Here is a 24508-nt window from a genome sequence, read left to right as displayed (position 1 = left end):
CCTTTCCTTCAACGACTGTCTGTCACACCTGTAACAGAGACTGTAATTCCCGTATTGGACTGTACAGTCACCTAAGAACTCACTTTTAGAGTGGAAGCAAGTCTTCCTCGATTTCGAGGGACTGTCTATGATGATGATGACTGAGAGTGCTGCACTGTCAGAGATGCTGTCTTTCAGATGCGATCTTAAATCAAGACACCATCAGGTGGATATAAAAAAATCCCTTGACAATATTTGAAGGACACCCGGTGCCCCTGCCAACATTGATCCCTCATCCAACATCACTAAAAGAGACTACCTGTCAATTTATCTCATTACTGTTTGTGAGATCTTGCTTTGCACAAATAGCTGGCATGTTTACTTACATTACATTAGTGAGTACAGTTTAAAAGTACTTCATTGGCTGTGATGCACTTGGGGCATCCTGAGGATGTGAAAGACATTATATAAATTAAAGTTCTTTTCTTTATTCATGAGAGTAGTGTCAGACAGGGAGGAGGTATTGAGTAGGTACCACGAGTCAATGCTCGGATCTCTGTTGTTTCTCAAATAAATAAATGATCTGGATGCAGGAAATAAGTATAAAGCTTCTTAAATGTGCTATCAAAACCCAAATAGGAAGAGCATTAAAATAGGGGCAAGGTAGTTAACAATTTGCATGAGATTTAGAGGAGTTATGCAATGAGAGAGGCAAATTCAAAAGAAATGTAGTAAGGAGTAAAAAAATTAGCAACGTAGATATAAAATCGGGATTAGAAATAGTTAAATATGACTTGGAAAGTTGTAAAGTAGTAATAGAATAGTCACTGTTGAGGTCAGATTAGACGAACAATCAATTAAAAAAAATATTGGAATAACTGGCCAGAATAGGGGAAAAGAGGAAGTAATCCTACCCTACAAGGGTAAATGAAAATAGAAATCAAACAAACAAATAGCTTGTTGTGCCTAATGCTATACAAATAATGCCGACATTTATGCCTCTGAAAACCAAACAGATTAACTTGTCATTTATTGTTTGTGGGACCTTGTTATGTACAAATTGTCTGCTGTATTTACCTACATAACAACAAAAACTACACTTCAAGAATAGTCCATTGCCTGTTCTGGGGACATGAAAGGAGCTATATAAATGCAAATTATTTTTCATATAAAAGAAAGCACTGCAGTAAACACATTTTTAATATTAGCTGTAACAGGGTAAAAACAGTAGATACAAACCAAATCTTGTTTTACTATTTTTAATTTGCTGGTTATTACAGAACTTTTTTTTACAAAACAGGTTGAAATACCATCACAAAATATTACATTTTTACTTTATAGACTATAAATAGATGCTTTATACAGATGCTTTATATAAAATCTAATAAAATAGTTGGTTCCTTTAAAAGGAATGATATGACATTGTATCAAATTATAAAAATTGTTAATCAGTGTTTCATGAGTTTTTGTCTTTTCAAAACAATTCTAATTTTAAAATTTACTTTACGATCACCCTCAATCCAGCTGGTCCCACTACCATGTAAAAAAAAACGGGCGACGTCTGTGGCAGGTCCCAATCCCACTGCTGGCTCTAGCCCATTCTATAAAATGATTTTACGTTAATTGGGCTTGTTAAGCCTGCCCAGCACGTTTGCCAGTCCAATTAGAGGAAGCAAGTCTGGTAATATCATTCATAATGCGCCATCAACTGGTTTCCTTAAAAGGGACCATGGCCAACTTTCTTTTAACATTTGTGCTGTCATTGTTCTTTAGCATTTGCAATTACAGTACAGAGGTGCAGGGGCTGCACACAGGTTCTCCCTCCATATGCACAGAGGTCCTCTTCCCTTCCGATGGGCAGAATACACCTCCCCAGGAGACCAACACAGCGTGGTTGCACATTGCACAGGAGGGCACAAGCAGGGATGTCATCAGGAGGAACTGGGTGCAGTGGTGCAAACCTTTCAATGCTCTCATTAGATCACAAAACGTTAGAACAAAGTTACACTCACCTTTGTCCTGCTGCGCCCCTCATCACTTTGCCTTCCCTATCCTCCCCCTGCATATCCTTACTCACACCAACTTACCTTGCACCTCCACCCATCTCTCTCTATCTACATAATTACATCCCCAGCTCACTAGCCACCCCTCACACGCACCCTCATCCTTGTGCAATCATACCAACTAACAACGCACAATGGTAGCCACTTGGGTGTTTTAACTAATGTTCATGTAAAGTTTCTGTTAATGTGCTGTCAAATATTGAAATCTTTATTTTCAACACTTTTCGCTCTTAGGCAGATTTGTGTGCACCTTTGGAAGTAGCTTAATGAGTTGCAGTGAATGGTGAGACAACTGGACACCCGCAATGTTGGCGAGTGTGAAAGAAATGGTTTGGACATTGTAGGGGAGCTTTATGGTGTTGTTGTGGGGTGGTGGCACATCATGTGGCAAGCCAGGGTGTGCAGCATCAAGAAGTAAATCTGGCCATGGTGAGGTCATCACTGGCCTCCCGGGCAGCAATGTGGTTGGGTGATGATGCTGCGGAGAAGGTTGGTATTGTTGTTGATGCTGCTGGTGTGCCTGGTGCTGCTGGTGTGGGGGCTAATCATGGTTGGATTATGAGGACTAAGATGAGACAATATAAAGGGCACCCCTGTTGATGGAATAGATGGCAGGTGAAGTAGAGATGACAAAAGCACTCTGCCAATGGTAAGAGAGTTCTTCCAATGAGGTGAGAGTGGAAAGTGAAAAGCTTGCAGAATCTGTGCTGGAAATGGAATGAGGTACAGCTTGTGGCTGAGGAAAGAGAAGATCTGTCAGGCCACTGAACTCCTGCCTCAGGTTGACAGCCGTGGTCCCTGAACAGCGTAGATCCCGTGGCCATGAAGTCAAAATGCAAAGGTAAGTTAAAAAAGCCTATTAATGATCTGTCAACTGGATGGTAATCTAGTCTGCGCAGCCCCTGGCCTGCGAGCACCATCGGAGCAGGCCAGGGAGCGGAAGGAGTAGCGTGGCGGCCTGGCCCAGCAGTCTGCGTGGCCCCCGGCCTGCGAGCACCAGCGGAGCAGGCCGGGGAGCGGAAGGAGCAGGAGCGGCGAGGTTGGGGCGCAGGAGCGGTGAGTGATTGTAGAGGGACATGATCAGGGCCCAGGAGAGGCGGGAGTTCGGGGCCCAGGGGCAGCACGGGCCAGCCCACACTGCGATATGTGTGCGCACTAGGCCCGTGTAGCAGAGCTGGCCTCCAATCACTGGACCAAGACCTAGCTCTGTCAAGCCCATGTAGTGGCTGGTATGCAAAGGCCACCACACATAAAAAAATCCATGCACAGGCATCTTCCACCCTTCAAGATTTAGTTCGGGACCTGGAATATTAGGTCCTTCATTGAAACATTTGGCGTGGAAGCAAGTCATCATCTATTCGAGGGACTGCCTATGATGATGAGATGGTAATGAGTTTAATTGGGTTGCCCGCCGCTGTCGGGTCTATTTAGTGCTGACAGACCCAACATTGGGAAAAGCGCGCTGCGGCGAGTTGACAATGGGGTCCTGACCCGATCAACGTTCCCACCCAACCCGCCACCGATACCACCCGCTGACATGCCCTGGAAAATTCCGGCCCATGTGTTTAAGTTATTTGCTCTGACAGGTGCATTAAGGAGCTTACTACTCTGTCCCTGTAACAGGTAGAATCTGAAAAACAGGATCAGATTTACTGTACAGTGCAATCCATCGAAATTACAGATGCCAGTACAAAACAGATCCATCTCAGAGGTTGGCTTCACTCCAGCAAAGATTCATGTGCACACTGGTGAACTCAATCTAGTTTGAGCAGCTCCATTAATCTAGCCTCAGAATTTTCATATACTATACACAGATGATGACACTGGGTCTTGATATATGAGGTAGAAAGATAAAATCGCTAAATTAATTGTACTGCCATAACATACAATAACTACATTATGTAACACCCCTCCTTTGACAACATAGAAAACACCATCCCAAGATAGTTAAATAATGATAACAGTTAAAGCATGGCAAAGTGTTGTTGCAGTTGTTTGATTAATTGCTGAGTGTCAACATGTTCTGGAAATGCAGTTGCTGATTTCTGAGCAGCTATATAACTGCTCTGAAGGTCTCCAACCTGGAAGAGATAAACACATGTAGGTGTAATGTCGATCATCCATCACGGTACCACACACTGCAAACTTGCAAGGCAGGTACCATCAAATATTATGGCATCATTTTACATTCTATTTAAAGTGTTTCACATGGGTCAACACTGCCTTTTTAGGTTTTCATCGAGTAACCAGTTTTCAGTGTTTGTCATGCAGTCTCCTCTGTGGTGGAGAGAGCAAACACAGATTGGGTGATTGCTTTGCTGAACATCTCAATTCTGTTTAAAAGTGATTCTGACCTGGGAGTGTTGTTATCATTTGGCTTCTGGCGCTTGGCTGTAAGGGTCTGTTTTTCATGGTCTGACAAAACCCGATTTTAACTCCCTGGCAGAAACCAGGCTGGGGAGAGGGGGTTGGGGAAGCCAAAATGAGGGGAACTACTTCCCCCATCTGATCCCGCTACCTTCCCGACGGGTCCGAATATTAACCTGCTCAAAACACCTCGGGAAGGGAGTGGGATCTTCTTTAAATATGCAGCTCAGATTCTGTTAGTATCCATTCATTTCTTGAAATCAGTCATTGGCAAATCTTAAAATAGCAGCATTTCCTATCATTTTTAAAGCTACATATTAATTTTGTAAAAACAAGAATTTACACAATGTATTACTAATAATATTGGACTAACAGGGCATATAAGTGTTAGTGAAATAAGATCAGATAACAGACAATAAAATTAAAATAAAGCAATTTACAATCCCAACAGTTGTTACCAGATTATACACTTTAGAATAAAACAACATAAGAAAGCATGTAATCAAAAAAGGCCATTTGGCTATCTTCAGAGTTGATTACAAGATTGTTTTTCTTCCAATGTTCTCTCCTGAAAGTGCTGACTCCTGCTTGGATATGGCTATGGGAGCCTGCTGGTAACTTGTCTAAATTGTTGTCTAGACAGCGAGTGTCTCAGGGCTACATAAACATGAATTAGCATCATCGCTGAGTCTGACCCAAACCTCATCCAATGTCTACACACGCGCACCTGCTAATAAGGACGGGGATCTCTGGCCAATTTCTTTCCTCAATTTAGGGGTGCTGTGGCCAACTGCAGTGCCCCTGCAGCGCCCTAGTTGAGGTCAGTTAGCTTAGCATAGACCAAGGACAGAACAAGCATATAGTTGGCTTTTAAAAAAGAATGTTGCATAACTAATTTCAGAGTAACTAAAGAATTTTGTAGTAATTGGTTCTAGATTTATGAGAATTGAACTGCAGTGGTTGTCAGAAAAGCTGAAGAGTTTGCATGATATTCCTATCCAAAATATACAAAAGGACCGACTTTACAAAAGCACTCCTGGTGGCAAGACTCTCCGCCAGAAGCGCAATATTGTAAAATAGGTCATTAAAATTCTACATTAAGTATTTTTTTAATATTGATTACCTTATCTGAAAGTGCAGCAAAGTTATAATGTGGTTCATACATGTGAGGAGCCAGTGCTGCAGCGGTCTGCAGAAATCCCCGGGCCTGAAAACATGAATTAAGAATTAGATACATGGAATAAATTTAATGGTCTGTTTCTAAATTAAAACTTTTTTTTCCCTACATGCATGACATGATAATTCTGGCTGCTCACCTGCTCATGGTGTCCTTTGCGCATCTCCAGGATTGCTAAATTGTTATAAGCTTCTGCATGATCATTGTTGTTGGCTAGTGCCAGTTTAAAACACTGGTAGGCCAAAGTCATATCTCCTATTCCCTAAAAAATACAACATGATGTCCAGTTACAAATAACACACATAGGGCCCAAGTTTCCACATGATTTGCGCCTGATTTTTAGGAGCAACTGGTGGAGAACGGACTATCTTAGAAATCGCAATTCTCCACATTTTTTTTTCTGCAGTTCTAGTCAGGTAGAACGGTTCTACTTTGGAACAGAATTTTTTCTTCAAAAGGGTTCGTGTCTGGCCACTGACGCCTGATTTCAAAGTTTCCACAGTGAAAACGTACTCCAAACTAACTTAGAATGGAGCAAGTGAAGATTTTTGTAGAACTGAAAAAACCTGTTCTATACATTAAAAAATCAGGCGCAGGTTACAAATTAGGCGTAGGGAACGAGGGGGGGAGGGGGGGGGGGAAGGGAAGTCATTAAATTCTACAATAAATCCTTATTTATACTTATACAAATAAATCCAACCTGAATAAACATTGATAAGCAAAGAAAAGATTAAATAAACCATGAACCTACCTGTGTGAAAGTTCTTCAGGCAGGCCTTTAGGAAGTGGTTTGCCGTCGGGACCGAAGGCTGAACAGGCCGGGCCCGAGATTTCGGGCAGGGCCTGTCCCCAGCACCAGAGGTAGGTGGCGTTGGGTTGGGTCGGGGAGAGAGGTTCGGTTCAGGTCGGCGGGGGAGGGAGGGAGGTCAGGTCGGGGAGAGGGAGGGAGGTCAGGTCGGGGAGAGGGAGGGAGGTCAGGTCGGGGAGAGGGAGGGAGGTCAGGTCGGGGAGAGGGAGGGAGGTCAGGTCGGGGAGAGGGAGGGAGGTCAGGTCGGGGAGAGGGAGGGAGGTCAGGTCGGGGAGAGGGAGGGAGGTCAGGTCGGGGAGAGGGAGGGAGGTCAGGTCGGGGAGAGGGAGGGAGGTCAGGTCGGGGAGAGGGAGGGAGGTCAGGTCGGGGAGAGGGAGGGAGGTCAGGTCGGGGAGAGGGAGGGAGGTCAGGTCGGGGAGAGGGAGGGAGGTCAGGTCGGGGAGAGGGAGGGAGGTCAGGTCGGGGAGAGGGAGGGAGGTCAGGTCGGGGAGAGGGAGGGAGGTCAGGTCGGGGAGAGGGAGGGAGGTCAGGTCGGGGAGAGGGAGGGAGGTCAGGTCGGGGAGAGGGAGGGAGGTCAGGTCGGGGAGAGGGAGGGAGGTCAGGTCGGGGAGAGGGAGGGAGGTCAGGTCGGGGAGAGGGAGGGAGGTCAGGTCGGGGAGAGGGAGGGAGGTCAGGTCGGGGAGAGGGAGGGAGGTCAGGTCGGGGAGAGGGAGGGAGGTCAGGTCGGGGAGAGGGAGGGAGGTCAGGTCGGGGAGAGGGAGGGAGGTCAGGTCGGGGAGAGGGAGGTCAGGTCGGATCCAGTCCGGGGGCGAGAGTAGAGTCGGAGCGGGAGACGCAGACGGGTCGAGTCCGGTCGCGGAGGGGGGGGGGGCGCGGAAGCAGGAGCGGCAGCGACAGGCGGGTCGAGTCGGTGGGGGGGGGGGGGCGGGGGTGGGCGGAAGCAGGAGCGGCGGAGAAGCAGGAGCGGCAGGCGGGTCGAGTCGGGGGGGGTGGGGAGCAGGAGCGGCAAGCTCGTCTTCTCTGAGGAGCAGTTCCTTCAGCTGCTCAGGGTGGGTACGCACTGGAGGACGGGCAGGGTGCTTGATCTCGGAGCTAGAGACGTAGGGGTTACTAAAACCATCAGCCCCCATTTTGACGAGGTCTATGTGACTGAAGTGTCTCCCACCATGAAGTGGTAACTTAAAAAGAAACAGTACAGAGTTCTTGGTCGGGTCGGGTCCGGGGGGGGGGGAGCAGGAGCGGGAGTCGGCAGGAAGCAGGAGCTGGCCGTGGGAGGAGCCTTATTCAAGCAGCCCCAGTGAGGCCATTCGGCCAGGGCTAGGGGCTGCTTGCTTCGGGCCCCTCCCACACAGTTTCGGGCACCTGGAGCTACTGCACTTGCGTGCCCACTGTGCATGTGCAGAGCTCCCGGCACTGTTTTCGGCGCAGGGTCCTAGCTCCGCGCCCTACAGCTCCTGCTGCGCCACGCTGAGGGCCAGAGGACCTGCAGGGAGGTGGAGAATACGGAGGTTTTTTTTAGGCGCACTTTGTGGCGCGAAAAACGGGCGCCCAGCTCGGAGGGGCGCCCGTTTTTTATCGTGTGGAAACTTGGGCCCAGTGAGGCTCCATATCACCCACAATGAAGACAAATGATCAAAAATGCATACCTTCCCTATATATCATGTCATAAACCAACTTGGAATTGCAAATACTTTAGCAATTCACTCTAAATAATTAATGATATGGTAAAAAAAGTGTAGGAGTTCATTATTGCGTGGAGCATAAAAAACAACATGGACCTGTTGGGCAGAATGGCGTGTTTCTGTGCTGTAAATACTTTGTAAATATAAATACAATTATAGTCACGACTATGACACCTGAAGGATTTAGAATTCTCTCATTATTTATTGATATTATCCAAATCTTGCAATGCAATATAGCCTTGCCATATGACTATGCATTTTATTCAATGTACTAATACAAACAAGATTTAGCAGATCTACAAAAATTTAACTGGTGGTAGAAATTAGAAATTTGAATATGGAGAGAGGTTACTCAATCAGTGGGAACTTAGAAGATTAGAAAAGGACAATCTCAAGATTATGGAATATAGTAATTAAAGTGATGTCTCACATGACTCGCCAGCTTGGCTCAGTCAATAGTGCTCCTACTGGAGTAGGAACGTTGCAGATTCTTGCCTCACTCCAAAACATGAGCACATACTCTGGGCTGACTTAGAAGTATTACATTATCAGAGGTGCTGACATTCAAATGAGGTGTTAAACTGAGGCCCTGTCTACTTGTTTGGTTGATGCTAAAGATCCTATGGCTCTATTTGAAAAACAGCAGGGAGCTATCGTGGCTAACATCCTTCCCTATGATTACATCACCAAAAATAATTTGTTATTCATCTCATTACCATTTGTGGGACATTGCTGTGTACAAAATGGTTGCCACATCCACCTACATAACAGTCCCATGCACTTCAACACAATTCATTATGTGTGAAGTGCTTGCGTTGTTCATGAGAAACAAGAATGTGTTAAGTTCTTTTTAGAGTATTTAATTTACAGTTTGAATTGGAATAATTCAACATATTAATGTATTGTAAGTGCATCTGATTATAAACCCTTTGCGTACGAGAGGGTGTAACATAAACAAGATAATATAGGTGGTTCTGAGACAGATGCTGAAAATATGTTATTTAAACATGAGCTTATATATAAAGTTTTTATTTCAGAGACAATGGGACGAAAATTGCGGCCGCGCCGGGTGCGTACGATATGCGCATACACCTGGCGAGGCCTCACAAATGACAGTTCTTGCCGCGCGATGCGCATGCGCCAAGAACCGGCTTCTCCGATCTGTCAAAATTTATTTTGGCAGATCCAACGCATCCGTGGGAGAAGAACATCTGCAGGGCAGAGATTGGTCTACTTGTCCAGTGAATGTCCTTCAAACTCTTACACCTGGTAAAAGCAGGCGTATAGTCTACTTTTACCAGCGCAAGAGTCTCAAAACAGAAAAATTCAATTTAATCACACATTTTGATATTAAAAACCCTGTCCATTAAGGCAAGTTTATTTTCAGCCCTATTAAAACACATTAAATGTTTTTAGGAAGAAAACATTTTTTTAATGACATTCACTTTCAATAAATTTTAAATATGTGAGGTGTTTTTTTTAAATTTATTGTGTTGTGTTTCTTGTTTTAGGGGGGTATTCTCATTGATAGTAATGAGAGCTCCTAAAAACAGAGTTCCCAATATTATCAATGAGAATACTCCATAGTGATTGGTGGTCCAGGCCCACGTGATTTCAGGCTGCACATACGCTCCTGGATGACATATTCCCATATGCTGCACAGTGAATGAAGGCCTCCGGGACCACCAGGTATTTTCATAATTTTATTTCGGGTCGGAGGCGTTCTTCCAAAGGAAGCCTCCAACTGCAATTCCGCCCCCCCCCTCAAATAAATTAAAAAGAGATGGAATTTTGCTGCATGAGTTAATTGCTCAGCAATTCTGGAGACCTGCTCATTCCCCTGCCCTGAAAACTCACAAAGCCCCTCTGCATTAACAGTATTTGTTATAGCCTTGAACACTCCCTTAATCCTGCATAAAAGAACATACTCCCTTGTGCCTTGATTTATCATCCCTTTTGTCATTGAAATCACTCCTGCCTTCCACCCTATTACAGACCTTCCCTTTGTTCTTTCCTCCCTCTGTCCTTTTCCTTGCCTCTGTGCTTGCTTAAAATATATATGTTACATCTCTAACATTTTCCAGTTCTGACGAAAGATCACAGACCTGAAATATTAACTCGGTTTCTCTCTCCACAGATGCTGCCTGACTCGTTGAGTATTTCTAGCATTTTCTGTTTAGATTTCCAGCACCTGCAATATTTTGCCTATTGAAACTATTTAGCCAACTGCTATATCAATGACATATTGGCAATCCAGACTCAGAAGCTACAACAACAACTTGTATTTATATAGCACCTTTAAAGTAGTGAAACGTCTCAGGTGCTTCACAGGAGTATTACAAGATAAAAATTTGACATTGGGCTACATAAATAGAAATTAGCGCAGGTGACCAAAAGCTTGGTCAAAGAGTTATGTTTTAAGGAGCGTCTCGAAGGAGGAAAGAGAGGTAGAGAGACGGAGAGGTTGAGGCAGGGAGGTCCAGAGCTTGGAGCCTAGACAACAGAAGGCATGGTGATACTTAAGAGTGCAAACGTCTTGGGCAATTGTGGGGCTGGAGGAGATGAGAGAAATAGGGAGGGGCGAGGCCATGGAGGGAATAGAAAATAGTGATAATTTTGAAATCGAGGCATTGCTTAATAGGAAGCCAATGTAGGTCAGCGAACACAGGTGATGGGTGAGTGGGACTTGGTGCGAGTTAGGGCAGCCGAGTTTTGGATCACCTCTATTTTACGTAGGGTAGAATGTGGGCAGCCAGCCAGGAGTGCATTAGAATAGTCAAGTCTAGAGGTAACAAAGGCATGGTTGAGGGCTTCAGCAGTGGATGAGCTGAGGCAAGGACTGAGATGGGAGATATTATTAAGGTGGAAATAGGCGATCTTAGTTATGCTGCAGATATGTGGTCGAAAGCTCATTTCAGAGTCAAATATGACACTAAGGTTGCGAACAGTCTGGTTCAGCCTCAGACAGAAGTTTGGGAGAGGGATGGAATCAGTGGCTAGGGAACGGAGTTTGTGACGCCATACTGCAGACTAAAGTGCCAAACATGATAAAGGTGATGAATTTAATTCCCAACACAATAATTGCCTTCCATTCATTCCTCACCCAAGTGATCAACCCATAGAGCCTTCCTTACAAGAAAAGTTTCTACTACTCTTACAAGGTGTTCCCCCAGTGGCCTCAGCAAAACTGTTGGAAGGCTGTTGTTGCTCATGTTTGTAGACACTTGAGATGCTATTGGCCGGTAACTCCTGGGTGCTGGAGCCTGAAAGGGCCCAGTTGCAGATTGCTGCACCTCAGCTGCTGCCTGGACAGACTGGTCCAGCTTACTTGCTGACACCTTGCCAGATATTAGTTGAGCTGGTGCTGACATCCTAAGAGAGGGCAGTATTAGCTGCTCCCATAATGCCACTGCCACTTCCATGGGGGTGGGGCCCATTACTTCCACCGATCTGCTGGAGAGCAGATTGTAGAAGATGAGTGATTGCTTAAAAGCCCCCATCTAGTCAGTCCACCAATCTATCCAAAGTCTCTCTAAGGTGGAACCCAAAGCATGCATTGTAGCTGTTTGAACTTCCACTAGAGCTGCAAATGCTGGTAACATTGATTGCTTTTGTGGGGGCCCAGCTGCAGGGTCCCTGGAGGTGGTCACACTCTCCATTGTAGACTTCAGATTGCTGGCGCCATGCAAGATAACAACATAGGCTGGAAGTTGATTGCCCTGTACTCCAGTGCTAAAACTCCTTGAGAGGCCTTCCAACATCTGGTTTAACTACGTGAGGGGCAAGCAGTTTTCTTTTCAAGGCTGAGCCCCTTAAGTCCTCATCTCTGTCCTGCTCAACAGAACTGAGAAAGGACCTTGCCATCTGGCGAGCTCTCTCCTGTGCTGTCCCTGCCACCAGTACTTGCTGCTGCTCACTCATGGTGACTGTCCTCTGAGATGTCTTCTTCTGCTGGGTCAGAGTCCTGATAAGGACCAAGAGAAAAGGGACAAGAGTTAGGGTGGCACTCAGAGGCTGGACATTATCAGGTGACATTCTTCAGAATGCAGCTTGAAATTGTGAAGCTTGCTGAATATTTGATGAGATAAATGAAGGGTTTCAAGTAAAACATAGTTGCGCTGCTCAGATAAGCTGCCAGTCTTGCCTTCCCTAATACTCATGGCTTTGCTTGGGCTTGGGCCATTAATCTCCAGGGCTTTATGCTCCATTTGGCTGAAAGCTATATTGTTAGATGCTGCTTCCTATGTGTTGATCCTCTGCGTGAGATCATGTTATTTAGTCCTGCAAGAAAGAGAGGATGAGTGTTAGTTGGTGGCTGTTGAAAAGATGTGGAGATGTGTGTGACTTATCGATGTGCTGAGAGCAAGTGTGTGGAATGTGAAGCGAGGAAGGAGTCCTGGGAGGAGTTGCTGGCTGTGCAACTGCCACAACATGAAAAGAAAATGCAGTTAATGTCTGTTGTGAAGACAACAAAAAATGAGCTGCGTGTTTGGAATGACAGAGAGGTGTTGTACTATGCCCTTATATGCTGAAGGATGTAATGAGCAGAGTGAATTGTGATGGGGTGAAAGGGATGTTGGCAAATGCTGTGAAGAGAGATGAAGAGGTGTACTCACCCTTGCTGCTCAAGGTTGTTGAACCTCTTCCTACATTGAACCCAGGTCCTGAAGATGGTTCCAATGGCACTGACTCTCTCAGCCACCTCTGTCCAGACCTGCTGGGTAGTGACTCTGGTGATGTCTGCAGATATTGAGAAACAGTACCTCCTCTCCTTGCCTGACCTCCACCACATCCTCCAGGGAGACATATAAAAGTCTGCCTCATGACTCATTTCAGAGATTTCCCACCTTGCAGCAGTACAACAGCGAAATGTAAAAACGGGGAATGCAACCTAGCTTTAAGAGGTCTTTTGTTGCTTTAAATAGGCCTTGGGTGGCCTGCTCCCAACGATGTCTCCGCAAGATCCTGCAAATCCCCATGGAGGACAGAGGGACTAGCGTTAGCGTCCTTGATCAGACCAACATCCCCAGCATCGAAGCATTGACCGCACTCGACCAGCTCCATTGGGCAGGCCACATTGTTCGCATACCTGATACAAGACTCCCAAAGCAAGCGCTCTACTCAGAATTCCTACACGGCAAGCGAGCCCAAGGTTGGCAGAGGAAACGTTTCAAGGACACCCTCAAAGCCTCCTTGATAAAATGCAACATCATCCCTGGCCAAAGACCACCCTAGGTGGAGGAGGTGCATCTGGGAGGGCGCGGAGCACCTCGAGTCTCGTCACCGAGAGCATGCAGAAAACAGGCGCAGGCAGCGGAAGGGCGGCAGCGTGTGGCAAATCAGTCCCACCCACCCTTTCCTGCAACGACTGTCTATCCCACCTGTGACAGAGAGTGGGGTTCCCGTATTGGACTGTTCAGTCACCTCCTAAGAACTCACTTTGAGAGTGGAAGCAAGTCTTCCTCGATTTCGAGGGACTGCCTATGATGATGGATGGCCTGCTAGAAATTTTGCCAGGAAAGTTTGTTTTCTGAAGTGATCAGGTTGGCAGTTAAAATTATACTGAAGTAATGCCCAGAAGTTAGAATTATCCAGGCTTAATGCCAGCAAGGTCAAGGAGCTGATCTCTTGCTCACTCCCACCCTCCATCCGATTGTGACTTGGATTTAAAAATCGGGGCTATAATAATTACTGTATTATTTTATGGTACTTGATAATTGACTTAATGATATCCTCAACAAAATTCAATTCAATTGAACTGCAGGTCAATATTATCATAAGTGTATTTCAGCAGTATGCAGTGTATTTAAAAAAAGTTTTGCTGCAAACTAATTCACGAGACCTTCAAGGACATGTGTACATAACATTGCCTTGAGTAACAATGATTTAAATACGGCTGTAGATACATTAATGAGCAGTCATCCGGATATATTTTACGTGCAGGATAAAATTAATCTGAAAAAGAACAGACTATTACTATTGATTATTCGTCAAATTACAAGTTAAAAAATATTTTTAATACTGTTTTCTTAATATTGTGGTAACAGCTGTACCACCATTATATTTCCAGTATCAATTTTCATTTACTTCTACTTTTCATTGATCTAATTTTTCTGAGCCATTAAAGTTTGCACTATTCTGTTTATCAACTCGGCTCGAGTTGAGCATAAATGTCGGCATGGACTGGTTGGGCTGAAAGGCCTGTTTCTGTATTGTATATTCTATGTAACCATAAAGAAAATACAATAATTGCTTCATTGAATTCAATACATACCACTGCTACATGGCCGAGGTTGTACCATACATCTGCCACTTCCTCATCATTCACAGCCAGTGAGAGTGCTCTTTCAAATGAACTGAGTGTCATATCATACTGTTGTGCATAAAAGCAGCAGAGCCCGAGGTTGTTGAAGAGCTGACAATTATAAACACCCATTTGGAGGAGTCGCCTGCAGAAGAAAATCTTTTTCAATATCATTTCAAAAAATTCTTATGTCCATTCTGTAAACTGAAAAGGCGCAATCCATACCAAATAAAAAACGCAACAAGCCCAATATTTTAGATTTTGATATCTCATTTAGTGGATTACATTGCAATTACAGTGTTTATTCTGGATGGGTTATGCAGTTTTGATTTTATTAATTTAAACTTGTCAAGGTAAAAGTTTGTGACAATGTCTCATATATCCAAACATTTTGTATTGATTTTCTCGCATTTCTACTTTAAGGTCTTCCTGGGGGGAGACCACCCTTTCCACTTGGTCTGCCTGTGCTGTGACTATTTGCCAGGAAGTGTGCAAAAGAGCTTGAGGTGATTTATTTTCTTTCCTGTCCTGTGGGCAAACATCTGATGATGTCATCAGCGGCCCGATCTGCCATTTTAACCCGAAGGTCTGAGCATGGGAGCAGTGGTGGCTTCCCAGCCAGGCCAAACCAGGAGCTAGAGGAGGAAAGTTTAAAAATAAAATCAGTTTCCTCGTGATTCAGGTGGAGCAGGAGTTAAGCAGCACGTTAATGAGTCCCGGCCGTTAAAATCGGCTGAGTCTCCCTGCTACTGCTCCCAGATGGTGACAGCGCTCACTTTGCTGCATATCCACCTGGGAGTTAAAATCAAGCCCAGTATGAGATTAATGGGATGAAGAGGGCAGGTTCTATAAGGAGCGGGTGATCTGATAACTGCTCAGGCGGTGAAGGTGAAGATTATCCTCCATGTTTCTGATCTCAGACATGCCATCATGTTGGTGCCCCAGTATTTTGTCCAAATGGCCATTATTTGTGCCTGGAAAGTGTATGTCGGTAGGCTATTAAACCACTGGTACCACCAGAGCTAAGCCCATCATCACCCAGTGCCCAGGCATACACACATGGATCTGAGGCATGGATAATGTATAGAAGGCACCTCAAGTCGCTGGAGATATATCACCAACGACATCTCCGCAAGATCCTGCAAATCTCCTGGGAGGACAGGTTTACCAACATCAGTGTCCTCGCCCAGGCTAACATCCCCAATATTGAAGCACTGACTACGCTCGATCAGCTTCGCTGGGCAGGCCACATAGTTCGTATGCCAGATACGAGACTCCCCAAGCAAATGCTTTATGCGGAGCTCCTTCATGGTAAACGAGCCATAGGTGGGCAGTGGAAACGTTACAAGGACACCCTCAAAGTCTCCCTGGTAAAGTGCGACATCACCACTGACACCTGAAAGACCCTGGCCGAAGACCGCCCGAGGTGGAGAAAGTGCATCCGAGAGGGCGTTGAGCTCTTCGAGTCTCAACACAAAGAGCGTGAAGAGGTCAAGCGCAGGCAGCGGATGGAACGCGTGGCAAACCATCCCCACTGACCCCTTCCCTCGACGAATGTCTGTCCCACCTGTAACAGGGTCTGTGGCTCTCATATTGGACTGTTCAGCCATCAGAGAACTCACTTTGGGTGTGGAAACAAGTATACTCAATTCCGAGGGACTGCCTATGATGATGATATAGAGGCAGGAATCACATAAAGGCATTCATTATTGGAAACCTAACCAATTTTCCCATGCTAATCCTAGTTATTTAAGTGGTTACAATCTGTAGCCAATTTTAGTTATTTACACAGCCTCTGATCTCACCTATAGAATCGTAGTGCAATCTCTGGTTGGTCAGAATAAAAATGATTACTCCCTATGCAGGCAATAGCTTCTACATTAGTGTTATCTTGTTTTAAAACATCCTTGTAATATTCAGCGGCTGATACTATGTTGTTCATTTCCTGTTGAATTCAAGAACATCAATTTGTTATAAAGTGGCAAAATTAGGAAAAAATGTCAATCTAGTGCATTTTGGAAAGATTTTCGAAATTTTTAACACAGAAGAGACAAGTTATGTGCACTACATACATCATATATACGAGCTATTCCTGTAAGCAGTGTAACTTCCCCTGGGAAACGATCCAGTCCTTGCTTGAAAAGGCTTAATGCTGTCAATGGCTGGTCTAAACGAATATAGACCTGTTCAAATGAATGGAGAACTATTTAAGCAGGTACAAGAATGTGTACAATTTCTTTATTCATTTTTTTTTCAGAATTGATCCAGTAGCAGAAATGATAACTACTTTTAAAAACACACAAGGCCAGAATGTGCTGTTAAAATAATAGTGAGACTAATGGCATTCACCGTTATTTATGCGTAAATGGTACAGCAACTTCAGGCGAGGGGCACTTGTGTAGTTAAATACGAATATCCAAAGGTTGCTGTCCGAGTTGCATCATTCCACCGTTAGCTTTGCGAAAACAGAATTTTGCTGTCTGCCTCACAAGTGATATGTTATGAAGTATACTTGCACAGTAGATACGAACTAAACGCAACACATATATTTAGAGCTAGTAATGTGTAGTGCAAGTACCCTTTTATTGATATAAGTGTTAAAGACAGCCAATCAATCCCTCTAGCACTGAAAATTAACTATTACAAGTGAGGAGTTTCATTCCTTCAGGTTTTGAATTTTTTGGAGAGATTTTAAAAATGTAAAATCTTAAATGTTAATTTTTTTCTTCTTTTCTCTCTTATTCCATTCTTTCCTTCCTTCTTTATTTCTCTTTCTGTACCTGATTTGACTTTGAATTCACACCGTTTAATTTACCCTCCTCAGTTTTTCCTGTGTCTATTTCTCAATCCTTAAATCTCATTGGTTAAGGAAATATCCCGTTAGTTGCCCTGTTCACTCAGGTCCCAGATGCCCCATTTCCCTCGCTGCATCGTTATCAGCACACACTTTCAGCATCTTTGTTGGCAAAACCTTTTTGAGCTGAAGGATGCAGGAGCAAGTCTAACTAATGGCAGACTAGTAGCCCTGCTACAGCAAATTCTGGCCCATGTATTGCGAAGTGCTGGTTCAGATGTATACACCATGCAGCTGCTTACCTTTGCCAGATAAAGGACTGTATCAACCATTTCCTGTTGTTTGAATGCAGATTTAAACTGCTTCTCTGCTTCACGATACAAACCCAATCTATAAGAACAGAGAATCAGATAACAGTTTAAAAATTGTAGAATACATTGAAAATATGCCATGGTACATCATGTTTTGTGAATATTACTTTTCCTGTATTCAAAATGACAATGTTTTCTGCAGATATTTTCATATAATAAATAGATGTACTGTAACTATGAATCAGTGATTCCCCAATACATAACCAATATACAAAACAGTAAATGCAACAATCGCATAGAATGTATTAATCATCTCTAATTAATCTTCTCTAGTAAATCTAACTCCCTTTACCTGTAATAACATTTTCCAATTTGTACCTTCCACCACCAATCTTTAAACTGGGAATGCTCAGTAGCTAGGGCTGCCAAATCTAAAGCCTGTTAGGAAAAAAAAGTTCATTTCTTATTGAGAAGCTTTATTGAACTAGTATCAGGAAAATATTTTAAAAAAATGAAATATTAGTCAATCCTCCATAGTGCTACACTCAGGGAATTAAGACTCAGTGTAGTCTTCAGGTGAAACAGAATTAAAGGGCAGGGGATAACTGAAGCAGGCACACAAATTACGCTCGAAACATGGAATATGAAAAATACTACGATGTTGATATAATCAAGTTATGTAGGTATGGTCAAGAGAGGAATATTTTCAATACTTCATGGACTCTGTTGGGAGATTTTATTTATATCATTTGTAGGAACCAGTTTTCTTTTTGTTAAGCCCAAGCATCTTATGTGGAGGGTGAGCACTGAACAACATTGTCCAGTGATAAAACCATAAGGCGTCAAATGGTACACAGTATGTGAAAAGAGCAGGTTTGATCAGCCAAATAGCATTTTCAATTGTTGTTAAATCACAGCCAGCTCCAAAATGAGAAGTTGGTTGTTTTGGGACATGAGAAGGAGTAAAAACTGCTTATAGAGTATATTGTGTTGGATTAAGTGTAGAAACTGCATCAGACTGAAGAAAGAGAGGGGCAACATCTGTTCATGATGACCAGATTTATTGATTTTCAATAAGAAGCTGCGTATAATTGAGTGATTATATCCACAGGGAGCAAAAATAAATTGTTGCTTTACATAATGTAAATTTGCAGATGACAATAGGAGGCACAGTAAATGGTATAGCTGAGTGGGAAGTTACAAAGGGATATAGACAGATTAAGTGAGTGGGCAAAACTCTGGCAGATGGAATTCCATGTGGGGAAGTGTGAGGTCATCCACTTTGGATCAGAGAATGTCAAATCGGAATATTTTCTTAATGGTGAGAGACTCGGAGCTATGGAGGAGCAAAGGGATTTAGGTGTACATGTACACAAATCACAATGTTAATGCACAGGTACAAAAAGTAATCAAAAAGGCTAATGGAATGTTGACCTTTATCACAAGGGGATTGGAATTCAAAAGTGAGGTCGTGGTGCTTTAGTTGTACAGAGCCTTGGTCAGACCCTATCGGAGTACTGTGTTCAGTTTTAGGCACTGAGCTTCAAAAAAGATACAGTGACCTTGGCAGTGCAGATTTACCAGAATAATACCAGAGCTTAAAGGGTTAAATTATGAGGACAGGTTTCATAAACTTGGTTTATATTCCCTGGAGTTTAGAAGGTTGAGGGGTGATCTAACTGAAGTGTTTAAAACAATAAGGAGATTGGATAGGGTAGATACAGAGAAAATATTTCCTCTGGTGAAGAAATCCAGAACAAGAGGGCATGATCTTAAAATTAGAGCGAGGCCCTTTATGAGTGAAATAGTGGAAACCTGGAACTACCTCCCCCAAAAGGCTATTGATGCTGGGTCAATTGAAATTTTCAAGACAGAGATCAATGGATTTTTGTTGGGTAAGGGTAACCAGGGATATTCCAGTAAGTAACCTTTAGCATTGTTGTTGCCAAATTAAGTTAATCTAGGGGTTAAGTCATGGCAGGGCAGCTCGGACACGTGTTATGCTCCTCCTGTACCATGTGGGAAATCAGGGACGCCTCCGTGTGCAGGAAGTGTATCCGCCTCCAGCTCGTGACGAACCTCGTTGCGGAACTGGAGCTGCGGGTGGATTCACTCTGGAGCATGCACGATGCTGAGAATGATGTGAATAGCACATTTAGTGAGTTGGTCTTACCGCGGGTTAAGGGTCCACAGCCAGTTAGGGAATGGAAGACCAACAGGAAGAGCAGTGCAAGGAAAGTAGTGCAGGGGTCCCCTGGGGCCATCCCCCTACAAAGCAGATACACCGCTTTGGGTACTATTGAGGGGGATGACTCATCAGGGGAGAGCAGCAACAGCCAGGTTTATGGCACCGTGCCTGGCTCTGCTGCATAGGAGGGCAGAAAAAAGAGTGGGAGAGCAATAGTGATAGGGGATTCGATTGTAAGGGGAATAGATAGGCATTTCTGTGGTCGCAACCGAGACTCCAGGATGGTATGTTGCCTCCCTCGTGCAAGGGTCAAGGATGTCTTGGAGCAGTTGCAGAACATTCTGAAAAGGGAGGGTGAACAGCCAGTTGTCGTGGTGTATATAGGTACCAACGATATAGGTAAAAAACGGGATGAGGTCCTACGAGCTGAATTTAAGGAGCTAGGAGTTAAATTAAAAAGCAGGACCTCAAAAGTAGTAATCTCAGGATTGCTACCAGTGCCACGTGCTAGTCAGAGTAGGAATCGCAGGATAGCTCAGATGAATACGTGGCTTGAGCAGTGGTGCAGAAGGGAGGGATTCAAATTCCTGGGGCATTGGAACCGGTTCTGGGGGAGGTGGGACCAGTACAAAACCGGACGGTCTGCACCTGGGCAGGACCGGAACCAATGTCCTAGGGGGAGTGTTTGCTAGTGCTGTTTGGGATGAGTTAAACTAATATGGCAGGGGGATGGGAATCTATGTAGGGAGACAGAGGGGAATAAAATGGAGACAGAAGCAAAAGATAGAAAGGAGAATAGTAAAAGTGGAGGACAGAGAAACCCACGGCTAAAAATAAAAAGGGCCACTTTACAGCAGAATTCTAAAGGGTCAAAGTGTGTTAAAAAGACAAGCCTGAAGGCTCTCTGCCTCAATGCGAGGATATTCGGAATAAGGTGGACGAATTAACTGCGCAGATAGCAGTTAACGGGTATGATGTGATTGGCATCACGGAGACATGGCTCCAGGGTGACCAAGGCTGGGAACTCAACATCCAGGGGTATTCAGCATTGAGGAAGGATAGACAGAAAGGAAAAGGAGGCGGGGTGGCGTTGCTGGTTAAAGAGGAAATTAATGCAATTGTAAGGAAGGACATTACCTTGGATGATGTGGAATTGGTATGGGTGGAGCTATGGAATACCAAAGGGCAGAAAACACTAGTGGGAGTTGTGTACAGGCCACCAAATAGTAGTAGTGAGGTTGGGGACAGCATCAAACAAGAAATAAGGGAGGTGTGCAATAAAGGTACAGCAGTAATCATGGGCGACTTTAATCTACATATTGATTGGGCTAACCTAACTGGGAGCAATGCAGTGGAGGAGGATTTCCTGGAGTGTATCAGGGATGGTTTTCTAGACCAATATGTCGAGGAACCAACCAGAGAGCTGGCCATCCTAGAATGGGTGATGTGTAATGAGAAGGGACTAATTAGCAATTTTGTTGTGCGAGGCCCTTTGGGGAAGAGTGACCATAATATGGTAGAATTCTTTATTAAGATGGAGAGTGACAAAATTAATTCAGAAACTAGGGTCCTGAACTTAAGGAAAGGTAACTTTGATGGTATGAGGCGCGAATCGGCTAGATTAGACTGGCAAATGATGCTTAAAGGGTTGACGCTGGATAGGCAATGGAAAACCTTTAAAGATCACATGGATGAACTTCAACAGTCGTACATCCCTGTCTGGAGTAAAAATAAAACGGGGAAGGTGGCTCAACTGTGGCTAACAAGGGAAATTGAGGATAGTGTTAAATCCAAGGAAGAGGCATACAAATTAGCCAGAAAAAGTAGCAAGCCGGAGGACTGGGAGAAATTTAGAATACAGCAGAGGAGGACAAAGGGTTTAATTAACAGGGGGAAAATAGAGTACGAGAGGAAGCTTGCCGGAAACATAAAAAAATGACTGCAAAAGCTTCTATAGATATGTGAAGAGAAAAAGATTAGTGAAGACAAACGTTGGTCCTTTGCAGTCGGATTCGGGTGAATTTATAATGGGGAACAAAGAAATGGCAGACCAATTGAACAAGTACTTTGGTTCTGTCTTCACAAAGGAAGACACAAATAACCTTTCCGATGTACTCGGGGTCCGAAGGTCTAGTGAGAAGAAGGAACTGAAGGCTATCCTTATTAGGCGGGAAATTGCGTTAGGGAAATTGACGGGATTGAAGGCCGATAAATCCCTAGGGCCTGATAGTCTACATCCCAGTGTACTTAAGGAAGTGCCCCTAGAAATAGTGGATGCATTGGTGATAATTTTTCCAATAGTCTTATCGACTCTGGATCAGTTCCTATGTTCTGGATGGTTGCTAATGTAACACCACTTTTTAAAAAAGGAGGGAGCGAGAAAACAGGTAATTATAGACCAGTTAGCCTGACATCATTGTTGGGGAAAATGTTGGAATCAATCATTAAGGATGAAATAGCAGCACATTTGGAAAGCAGTGATAAGATTGGTCCAAATCAGCATGGATTTATGAAGGGGAAATCATGCTTGACAAATCTTCTGGAATTTTTTGAGGATGTAACCAGTAGAGTGGACAGGGGCGAACCAGTGGATGTGGTGTATTTGGACTTTCAAAAGGCTTTTGACAAGATCCCACACAAGAGATTGGTGTGCAGAATCAAAGCGCATGGTATTGGGGGTAATGTACTGACGTGGATAGAGAACTGGTTGGCAGACAGGAAGCAGAGAGTCGGGATTAACGGGTCCTTTTCAGAATGGCAGTCAGTGACTAGTGGAGTGCCGCAGGGCTCAGTGCTGGGACCCCAGCTCTTTACAATATATATTAATGATTTGGATGATGGAATTGAGTGTAATATCTCCAAGTTTGCAGATGACACGAAACTGGGTGGCGGTGTGAGCTGTGAGGAGGATGCTAAGAGGCTGCAGGGTGATTTGGACAGGTTAGGCGAGTGTGCAAATACATGGCAGATGCAGTATAATGTGGATTAAATGTGAGGTTATCCACTTTGGGGGCAAAAACACGAAGGCAGAATATTATCTGAATGGCGGCAGATTAGGAAAAGGGGAGGTGCAGCGAGACCTGGGTGTCATGATTCATCAGTCATTGAAGGTTGGCATCCAGGTACAGCAGGCGGTGAAGAAGGCAAATGGTATGTTGGCCTTCATAGCAAGGGGATTTGTGTACAGGAGTAGGAAGTCTTACTGCAGTTGTACAGGGCCTTGGTGAGGCCCCACCTGGAATATTGTGTTCAATTTTGGTCTCCTAATCTGAGGAAAGACGTTCTTGCTATTGAGGGAGTGCAGCGGAGGTTCACCAGACTGATTCCTGGGATGGCAGGACTGTCATATGAGGAGAGACTGGATCGACTGGGCCTGTATTCACTGGAGTTTAGAAGGATGAGAGGGGATCTCATAGGAACGTGTAAAATTCTGATGGGACTGGACAGGTTCGATGCAGGAAGAATGTTCCTGATGTTGGGGAAGTCCAGCACCAGGGGACATAGTCTTAGGATAAGGGGTAAGCCATTTAGGACTGAGATGAGGAGGAACTTCTTCACTCAGAGTTGTTAACCTATGGAATTCCCTGCCGCAGAGAGAGTTGTTGATGCCAGTTCGTTAGATATATTCAAGAGGGAGTTAGATATGGCCCTTGCGGCTAAAGGGATCAAGGGGTATGGAGAGAAAGCAGGAACGGGGTACTGAAGGAATGGTTAACCATGATCTTATTGAATGGTGGTGCAGGCTCGAAGGGCCAGATGGCCTGCTCCTGCACCTATTTTCTATGTTTCTATATAAATTTATCATCTATGATCTAATTGAATAGCGAACAGGCTCGAGGAGCTGAATTTTCCTATGTAATCCATTAGGAAAGAGTTAAAGTATTACAGTAGTTTCATTAAATATATAACAGATGTCGGGCTCATTTTAGAGCATTCGAGACTCAAGCATAATGGTGCAGGATCATGGTTGATACTTGCTGGACAATGTGTGCAATTGTGTAATCCCTAAATGGTGAAATAAAATGATCTTTCATACTGTAGTGGTATCACAGGACAATATAAACTGGCTTTAACTTCGTAAATTGTTTAGAACAGGACTAATTGTAGATAGGAGCAGAAAGTGGCAAAGGGACATTGATAGAGTTCATGTGGGAAACTGTGAGGTCATTAACTTTGGACCGAAAAAAAATAGATCCGAGCATTTTCTAAATGGCGAGAAGCCAGGAATTTTGAATGAGCAGAGAGATTTAGGGGTCCACGTACAGAAATCACAAAGCTAGTGGAGAGGTACAAAGAATAATTTAAAAGGCTAATGGAACATTGGCCTTTAGCTGAAGAGAGCTGGAAGTTATGTTACAGCTGAACAGAGCTCTGGTTAGACCTCATCTGGATTCAGCTCTGGGCATTGCACCTCAGGAAGGATATACTGGCCTTGGAGTGGGTGCAGTGTAGCACAGATTCGCCAAAATGATACTGGGATTAAAAGGGTTAAATTATGAGGACAGGTTGCACAGACGAGGCTTGTATTCCCTGAATATAGAAGATTAAAGAGTGATCTAATTAAAGTGTTTAAGATGATTAAAGGATTTGATAGGATAGATGGGGAGAAACTATTTCCTCTGATGGGAGAGTGCAGAACAAGGGGGCATAACCTTAAAATTAGAGCTAGGCTGTTCAAGGGTGATGTCAAAAAGCACTTCTTCACACAAAGGTTAGTGGAAATCAGGAAGTCTCTCCCTCCAAAAGCTGCTGAGTCTAAGTCGATTGCAAATTTCAAAACTGAGACCGACAGAGTTTTGTAAGACAAAGGTATTAAGGGTTACAGAACCAAGACA

The 24508-nt window shown here is 44.1% G+C and overlaps 1 protein-coding gene across 2 annotated transcripts in view; it reads right to left on the bottom strand.

Moving 5' to 3' along the window:
- Window positions 1-1349: 1349 nt before the first annotated feature.
- ttc8 (tetratricopeptide repeat domain 8) overlaps window positions 1350-24508 on the bottom strand; it is a 44778-nt gene continuing 21619 nt past the window's right edge. For both annotated transcript variants that reach the window (XM_070877536.1, XM_070877537.1), the window contains 8 exons: window positions 17838-17923; window positions 17477-17564; window positions 16453-16563; window positions 16186-16325; window positions 14351-14525; window positions 5726-5848; window positions 5533-5616; window positions 1350-4123 (listed from right to left, as the gene is read on the bottom strand). In XM_070877536.1, coding sequence (XP_070733637.1) covers window positions 4007-4123; window positions 5533-5616; window positions 5726-5848; window positions 14351-14525; window positions 16186-16325; window positions 16453-16563; window positions 17477-17564; window positions 17838-17923 — 924 coding nt within the window. In that variant the 3' untranslated portion in view covers window positions 1350-4006. The remainder of the gene's footprint in view (window positions 4124-5532; window positions 5617-5725; window positions 5849-14350; window positions 14526-16185; window positions 16326-16452; window positions 16564-17476; window positions 17565-17837; window positions 17924-24508) is intronic.

The sequence above is a fragment of the Pristiophorus japonicus genome, chromosome 4 (genome assembly GCF_044704955.1).
Source record: "Pristiophorus japonicus isolate sPriJap1 chromosome 4, sPriJap1.hap1, whole genome shotgun sequence".
Taxonomy (NCBI): Eukaryota; Metazoa; Chordata; class Chondrichthyes; family Pristiophoridae; genus Pristiophorus; species Pristiophorus japonicus.
This window is presented reverse-complemented; position numbering and strand designations above follow the sequence as displayed.